Raw genomic sequence first — 9102 nt, 5'->3', positions numbered from 1 at the left:
GATAGTTTTGCCAATCTATTAAATTTGTTTCCTCTGTGTCTCAACTGTCCTGCCCTTTTCTCTCCACCGAATCTATTAAAACCCTTCTTAATTCTGAACCACTTTATTCATTCTTCCTTTCTCCATTTTAAGGAGATTCTCTTTCTTCTTCCCTTTATCCATGGGTAACTCCAACATTGAGCAAAACTATTCCTAAAATAAGGAGAAAGGAATCTGGGAGTTGTCACTGACCTGTGAAAGAATTTTGTTTGTTATTACCCCTAAATTACCAGCTGGTGGCCAGATTTTAATCATTCACTTTTCGCAAAGTGGGGAGGACTGAAAGGCAGCTGTCTTCAATTGTTGCAGACTTATCTGTCAGAAAATCCAACACAAGCTGCCCTTAAATTGTAGCAACAGATGATCTCCATGAACGTCTTCCGCATTTCCTGGCTACGGAAGGCATAGATAAGAGGGTCAATGATTGAGTTACACATGATGAGGATCAGGTACAAATTAAAGTGTGACATGAAACACACACAGTACACATTCCTGGGACAAGAGATCATGAGGATGAGGTGCAGGAAGAATGGAGCCCAACAGATGATAAAAATACCGAGCAGGATTGTTAACGTGATCGCCCCCTTCATACTTGCTCTCTGGTGGATTGAGTTGTAGCCCGTCAATGCAGAAATTCGCTTTGCATGCGAGCGAGCCAGGAGAAACATGTGACTGTAGAGGGAGGCCATGAGGACCAACATAATGAAGAACATGGTGACCAGACATATGACGACAGATGGGCTCTCAGAGTAGATGATGAAGATGATACCACAGCCTGTACAGAACAACCAGATACCTGCAATAATAAAAGCAGCTCGTTTTACTGTCATGATGTGATGGTAACGCAAAGCATAGAATATGGTGATGTACCTATCGACAGCTATGGCCAAGAGGCTGCACATGGATGCCACGACAGAAATGCAAATCAATGAATCAAAGACATTGTCCACCTGTTTGGCCAAATTGTCTTCAACAATCAAATGCCTGTTGTTCACTAAGGCGATCACAATGGTCTCCCATGCATTGGAAGCACTTACCAGCATGTCAGCAACAGCTAGGCTGCAGATAAACAAATACATTGGGGAATGGAGGTTCTTATTCTTAATAATTACAACAATGACCAAAATATTTTCCAGCAGACTCATAAGGCCTAGAGTTAGAAAAATCTCAATGGCTACACTGACTTGTTCACAAAAAGCAGATGTTCTTTTCATCTTATGCATTGCATCGTCACCAGGAGTGAGGTTCTGCAGCCATCCCTGATGTGAGTGTAGCTCTGTTAAATTCATGGTTCAAATACACGCAGAATAGTCCTTTGGTTGTTTCAGCATAGAATGCTCACAGCGAAGGGTGCAAGCTCCATGTCTAATCTTCCCTAAGTGAGAAAAAGACAAAGTTAAATTGAGAACAGAGACAGGGGAATTTATAATGAGAGGAAAAAAGAAGGAAATGACAGAGGAACTATTGCTTTCCATCAGTCTTCACAGAAATTTCACTCAAGTCTGCTTTGGTGTTTCTGATAAATCTCTAACTGCTCAGAGCCTGCAGAGAATGAAACATAGTGCATCTATACAGCACCTTTCAGATCTCAGGGTATCTCAAAGAACTTTACAATAAACCAAGTAGTTTTGAGAAGCATAATGACTATTGAACATAGAAAATCTACATGGCAAACACAAATGTGATCACAGCCAAATCCATTGTTTCTGGTGATGTTGGTTAAGGGATATGCTTTGACTGGGACACCATAGATAACTCACCACTCTTTTTCATATTAGTTTACCTGTCCATCTGAAAGGGCAGGCATCTCATTTTTCACATCTCATCCAAACAACTTACATAGGCAAAGGAGGAAAAAAATAATCACTGTCATCAGAGATAATGGGAACTGCAGATGCTGGAGAATTCCAAGATAATAAAATGTGAGGCTGGATGAACACAGCAGGCCAAGCAGCATCTCAGGAGCACAGGTGCTCCTGAGATGCTGCTTGGCCTGCTGTGTTCATCCAGCCTCACATTTTATTATCACTGTCATTAATCTGGTTTTCAGGTACAGAATAAAACCAGAAGTGGGGGTTAACCTGATGCTGTGCAACAACACACTGGTAGGCAATGCAATGCACTGAGAACCAGTAGTTCATCAAATATAGCCAGTATCATCCTTCATTAACTGAGCGCTGTAAGTCAGTTCTCTGCAGCAGGGCGAGATTATGATTTCGCCCTCCAGCAGACTGGTTCCTGACCAGCATATCTATCTGCCCTGCTCCTGTACACTTGGGTTGCATGTATTTACAAGACCACGCACCTCTAACTGAGCCTCTGAGATTCACAGGCTGCCAGTTTCTGAGCTGGTGCCTGGTGAGATGTTGGGTGCTGAGGGCTGTGGTCCTCCTCCACTTTTTCTGGTACAACCAGGTTTCTGACTTGTGACAGACCTGGAAAATCAGAGAGCAGGGCAAGAGTTAGCACTCAGTGGTCAGGGAAGAAGAGAGACAGAGGACGAGCAGCTCAAAAAACAACTAATTGCTTCACTAACACAGAACTGTGGCATTGTGTTTAACGTGGTAATGGAAACAAGGGAGTACCATCATTCCACTACGAGAGATTAAATTCCTTTATAACTGTAGCTAACAAGGGAAGCGAAAAATTGTATTAGACGAAAAGAAGAGGTTTATAAGTTTTAAAAAGAATACTTGTCAGCTTGAGGGTGAAGAGGGCACTTTAGAATTCGGCAAAGCAGGATGAAGAAACTGATAAAAGAAAAAGTGAACCACTGAGAGACATAAAAACAGAATGTTACAGTTTCTATAGCTCTGTAAAATGAAACAATTAAGATAGGCAAATGTGAGCATATGAGAGGCAGTGGAATTTATAATGAGAGACTAAATAGGAAATGGCAGAGAAACTATTGCTTTCCATCAGTCTTCACAGAGGATGTTACAAAATCCTTCCAAGGAATACTAGAAAACTGAGGGACTGACAAGAATTGAAAACAAATTATAAATCAAAAGAAGTACAAAGCTAATAGGATTGAAAGTTCATGAATTCTAATGACCTAAAAATCGATATAATAGTTTTGAAGGGGTTGGTATTGATGAGCTTCTTCCAAAATTCTAAATATTCTGGAATGGTTCCTGTAAAATGGAAGGTTTTTATTATTCATTTGTGGGATGTGGGTGTCGCTGGCTGGGCCAGCATTTCTTGCCCATCCCTAGCTGTCCTTGAGAAGGTGGTGGTGAACTGCTTTCTAGAACCGCTGCAGTCCTCCTGCTGTGGGTTGACCCACAACACCATTAGGGAGGAAATTCCAGGTTTTTGACCCAGCAACAGTGAAGGAGCGGCGATATATTTCCAAGTCAGGATGGTGACTGACTTGGAGAGGAACTTGGAAGTGATGGTGTTCCCATATATTTGCTGCCCTTGTTCTTCTAGATGGAAGTGGTCATGGGTTTGGAAAGTGCTGCCTGAGGATCTTTGGTGAATTTCTGCAGCACATCTTGTAGATAGTACACACTGCTGTTACTGAGCTTTAGTGGTGGAGGGAGTGAATGCTGGTAGATGTAGTGTCAATCAAGCAGGCTGCTTAGGTGGCAAACTAATCCCAGAATACAAGAAATGAAGGACAGAATTAGCTAACAAGAAAAGTAGCAAACACACCAACTTCTCAACTGGGGATAGGCTATAAATTCTGCCCACTCAGTGATCTCCATATTCAATGAATGTGAGTTAGGAATAAATGCATATTCATATTCCCAGGTTGGCAACTTCCTCTCTGAGGCTAGCTCTCTGATGAAGGGTCTAGGCCCGAAACGTCAGCTTTTGTGCTCCTGAGATGCTGCTTGGCCTGCTGTGTTCATCCAGCCTCACATTTTATTATCCTCTCTGAGGCTACTGAGTTTGTGGAATTCTCAATCACAGAGGATTGTGGGGGCCAAGTCACCAAGCACATTCAAGGCTGAGATAGTCAGATTTTGAATCATTAAAGGAATCTAGGGTTAAGGGGAAAAGGCATGAAAATGGAGTTGAGGATTATCAGATCAGTCGTGATCGCATTGAATGGCAGCGTTGACACAAGAGACCAAATAGCCTATTTCTGCACCTACGTCTACTGATCTTCTGGTGCTTCTTAGCCTCCAGCCCATTGATTCTGGGATGTGTCTGCCCAGGATCACATTTGCATCCATAAACTCCCACTTCCTGTCATCATAGCATTTCATCTGACCTGACATCATTATTATTGTGTATTAACAAATTAATAATTTTAACTAATTTATAATGAAAAATGTTACACTTCCCATAAAGATTAGAACAAACAATAAACTTTACCAGTATTAATAAAGTGCTCACAATTACTAATAGTTACATATAGTTATAAGCTTAAAGATTTGTTGTTTTAATACCAGTAATATATACAAAGTACCCAACAGTACTTAATCATGAATCATTGATGACATGAACCAATGAACTACTACTATCTTGTGAAGTCACCATTTGAATTTTTTTCCAATCAGATACTCTCCAGAAGTTGCAGCTGTTAAATCTGGGTCCCCAAGCCTGGATCTCAATTTATCAATTTATATCTCAATTAAAAAGAAGAGCATTATCTAAATAGAACATAGAATACAATACAGCACAGTACAGTCCCTTTGGCCCAGGATGTTGTGCCAACCTATTATCTTACTAAGATCAAGATGATGAGAGATTGCAGATGTATGAAGGATATTTCCTCACGTGAGGCAATCTAGAGGTCACAGTTTTAGGATAAAGGGTAATGGATTTAAAACAGAGATGAGGAGAAATTACTTCTTTCAAAGTGTCGTGAATCTGTGGAATTCATTACCCCGGGGTGTGAGGAATGCTGGAACATTGAACAAATTAAAGGAGGAGACAGAAGGATTTTTAATTAGTAATGGGATGAAGATTATGGAGAGTGGGCAGGAAGATGGAGTTGAGATTGAGCTGAGATCAGCCATGATTGCATGAAATAGCAGAGCAGGCTTGAGGGGGTAAACTGTTCCTATTCGTACGGTCTTGAGAAGCAGGGTGATATGGGGAGCAGCCAAGTGCATGAATTACCAAAGATTAGTATGCATGTATAGTAAATAATCAGAAAGCTAATAGAATGTTATGTTCTGTTATGAGAGGAAATAAATGCAAGATTAGGAGGTTATGCTTCAGGTGGACAGGGCTTTGGTGGAACCCCATCTGGAGGACAGTGTACAGCACCAGTCACCATATTTATGGGGGAGTATTATATATTAGAAGCAGTTCTGAGAATGTTGACTAGACTAATGGCTGGAATGTGCAGATTATCTTAAGGGGAAAGGCGAGACAGGCTAGGTCCACGTCCTCTGGAGTTTAGAAGAGTCAGAGGTGACTTAAATGAAATATATGAGATCCAAAAGGGGCTTGACCTGATAGGTGTCTAAAGGATGTTTCCTCATGTGCAAAATCAAGAACTAACGGGTCACCCATTTAAGACAGAGAGGAGGAAACAAGTACTTTCCCTCAGACAGTTGACAGCCTTTAGAATTCCATTCCCCAAAAGGCAGTGGATGCAGAATCTTTGAATATTGTTAAGGTAAAGATAGACAGATTCTTGATTGCCAAGGTGATGAAAAGTAACTGGGGTATGCAGGACTAGAGCTGAGGTTAAAATCAGGTCAGTGTCTTACTGAATGGGCGAGTAAGGCTGAAGAGCAAAGTGGCTTACTCTTGTTCCTTGTTTACATGGTATCCATTGCATCCTCACTAGTTGTAGTGTGGTAACATGAGAACGATGAAATATTCTCCACCTGCCCAGCTGGGTACAATATTAACAATACTCAAGCCCAACCTCGACTAAGCAGCTCGCCTGATTGGCACACAGTCCAACAGCTTCAACATTCACTCCCTCCACTATTGGTGTACAGCCGAAGAAGTCTGTACAAACTATAAGATACACTTCACTAATAAGACTCCTTCAACAACACCTTCAAACCCATAAAAAACAAGGACAAGGGCAGGAATACACGGGAACAACCATAACCTGAAAGTTTCCCTCCAAGCCACTCCCCATCCTGTCTTGGAAATATACCGCCATTCCTTCACCGTCGCTGGATCAAAATCCTGAAACTGCTTGCCCAGCAGCACTGCGTGAAGTCCCCAAGGACATCAGAAGCTCAAGATGGCAGCTCACCACCACCCCCTGAAAGGCTGTTAGAGATAAGCAGTGTCAAGCCAGTGACACCCACATCCTGTGAATTATATTTTCCTTTAAAAAAAAGACCGGAATACTGGGAGAGGGCTTTCCCACAATGCCTCTGCTTGTTCAACTGCTCAACTTCAATTTGGATGGCAATCCACATTTCCCCTTTAACAGTCAATGGCTGCCTTTAAATAGTGCCAGTGGATGGTAGGCTGGCAGAAAAGAGATCGAGCCTAACTGATGGCTCATCAAGCCTGAGTGAATGAGACACAGCATCAGTTTCATTCATGCTGCGCTGTGGTACAGTCTGGCATGAGTTAGACCTGGAAATCAGCCGGTGTTGAATTTCTCCCCGCTCAGAGAATAACTCTTCACTCTTGACACAGAGTTTGCTGTAGAAATTCAGATCTAAAATTCCCAAATGCATTTCACCAACTGGTAACGTCTCACACCATGGACGAGTGTGCGTAAAACCAGACCCATTTGCAAAAACAGAAGTGAATAGGAGAGGCTCTCCAACTGAATTGTATTGGCAAGTTTAAGCCTTTGAAGAGCGACCTTTCGGATGCTGAATCTATTTGTTACGTTTAAAAGTTATTAGTTCATGCCAATGCTGTCATGCTTTTCCCTCCTGTTCCCATTTGCCTCTTATAGAATAAATACTTCCAGTTTTTATCCTGCGGCCCACTCACGTTACATTTTTTGTCCGGTCTCCTGCAGTTTTGCATTATTTCTGCATTTTAATTGACATCAACGTTTGATTAAAGCATTCGAAATTCAAGACTTTAGCCCGTGCACCTCTTTATATCTGTCACAGCAGCTAAGTTGATGCGTGTAAAAAATAGTTGGTGAGCACTTAAAACAATTCTAAAAATTACTCACCGGTCGATGATTGTTTTTTTGCTTATCACTTGCCGTTGCCTCCCTGTATTCTTTGCCTCCTCGCTGCTGAGTTTACAGTTCGCAGGCTCACTTGTTGCAAACAAGTGGGTTGTTAGCAAAGCTCACTTCTCCAGGTGCCGTTAGACACAAGCTGTGTGGGGGCTACAACTTGTCTTTCTGCAGCCTTTCAGAACACGATGCTTTAGCTGAATGGGCAGCACGTTCTCTCCCTGTGAGCACAAGGTAGCATCTAAACAACAGGACACTTTTTTCAGCCTCAGATACTTACCCATTGACAATACCCACATCCTTAGGTAGCTGCAGGGCCATCTTCTGGCATCAGAAATACTTGAAGCTGCGATAATGAGCTCAGACAAGAATCGACTCATCAGCCAAAAATATGCAATGAAAATTAAACAATTTCTTTCAAGACGTTGCTTTTATTCCGTGAAAGAAAATCAGAGGAGGCAAACAATTAATTCTTGTCTGAGATAAAATAACATCAAATCTTTCAACTGAATCATAGCCAGAGTTCACTGACTTTGAACACTCTTTGTCATTGGTTACAACAGAGATGGCGAGAACTGCAGATGCTGGAGTCAGAGATAACAGTGTGTGTGGAGTAGAGGAGCACAGCAGGCCAGGCAGCATCAGAGGAGCAAAAAAGTTAATGTTTCAGGTCAGGACCCTTCTTCAGAAAAGAAGGGTCTGAAGAAAGGTCCCAACCTGAAATATCAACTCTTCTGCTCCTCTGAAGCTGCCTGGCCTGCTGTATTCCTCCAGCTCCACATTGGTTAAAACAAATGCTTTAAAACTGTCATCCCTACCAGCACCCCCCCCCCACTCCATTCTAATTATTTGAAAAACCAGTCATGCAGATGTGCCGCATCAAATTTTAAATTGTAATCGCTTCAGCTGTTTCCATACTTTGGACTTTCATAAAGAGGTCTACAGTTGAAGTCTTTTTTAAATCCAACATTCATCAGGACAGAATGCAAGAATACCAAATCTCAAAGCGAGCAACAACTTATAATGCAGAAAAAGGTTGCTGATTCATTGCTACTTGGAATGTGATTGGTAACAGTGTTGCATTGGGAAATGTACAAGGAAATGTTTCTCCCCCAAGCTACTTTTTGGTTGAAAATATTACATGATGTGAACATGGTCTTGCAAAGGTGAGTGTGAGTTCACCAAGTGTGTGAATAAAAGTGATTTCTAGTACTTGGACGAATTGATAAATCAGAGTCATAGTCATACAGCATGGAAATAGGCTCAAGGGTCCAACTAGTCAATGCAAACTGTAATCCTAAGATAAACTAGTTCCACTTGCCTGTACTTAGCACATATTGCACCAAACATTTCCTATTCATGTACTGATATAAATGTCTTTTAATCATTGTGCCTGTACCCTCATCTGCCACTTCATCTGGAAGCTCATTCCACAGACAAACCATTCTTTGTATAAAAATGTTGCCTCTCATGTCTTTTTTGAATCTTTCTCCCCTCACCTGAAAAATATGCCCTCTGGCCTTGAAAGCCCCTACTCTAGGGAAAAGACACCTGCCATCTACCTTACCTATGCACCTCATCATTTTGTAAACCTCTGTAAGGTCACCCGTCATCCTGATCCACTTGAGCAATTTGCCTGGTTCAAATTTAAACAAAGGTTTGGAAGTTAACAGTTCTCTGGTACATTTTTGTACATTTTCAAAATTATTAGGTATAAAACTAATCCCTTACTTATTTAATTCAGTCATGTTGATTGCATTGGAAATCTAGTATAAACAATAGCTGCAACCAGACAAGGCTCCTTATCTGTTTGTAGCAGACTAACAAACAAATTAGCATTCTCAGAAACAAAAACAAAGTTGCTGGAAAAGCTCAGCAGGCCTTGCAGCATCTTTGGAGGAGAAAACAGAGTTAACGTTTCAGGTCCGGTGACCCTTCCTCAGAAGGTTCTGAGGAAGGATCACCAGACCCGAAACGTTAACTCT

The 9102-nt window shown here is 41.6% G+C and overlaps 1 protein-coding gene across 1 annotated transcript; it reads right to left on the bottom strand.

Annotated features, from left to right (window-relative positions):
• Nucleotides 1–350: 350 nt before the first annotated feature.
• mc5ra (melanocortin 5a receptor) lies at nucleotides 351–7191 on the bottom strand. Its single transcript, XM_048529495.2, has 3 exons — nucleotides 7109–7191; nucleotides 2345–2474; nucleotides 351–1414 (listed from the first exon to the last, which is right to left on the bottom strand). Exon 3 carries the CDS (start codon nucleotides 1326–1328, stop codon nucleotides 351–353), a length of 978 nt encoding a protein of 325 aa, XP_048385452.1. The 5' UTR covers nucleotides 1329–1414; nucleotides 2345–2474; nucleotides 7109–7191.
• Between the last annotated feature and the right edge of the window lie 1911 nt (nucleotides 7192–9102).

The sequence above is a fragment of the Stegostoma tigrinum genome, chromosome 5 (assembly GCF_030684315.1).
Source record: "Stegostoma tigrinum isolate sSteTig4 chromosome 5, sSteTig4.hap1, whole genome shotgun sequence".
NCBI classification, from domain to species: domain Eukaryota; kingdom Metazoa; phylum Chordata; class Chondrichthyes; order Orectolobiformes; family Stegostomatidae; genus Stegostoma; species Stegostoma tigrinum.
Note: the sequence above shows the minus strand (reverse complement) of the source record. Positions and strands in the feature narration are given on the sequence as shown.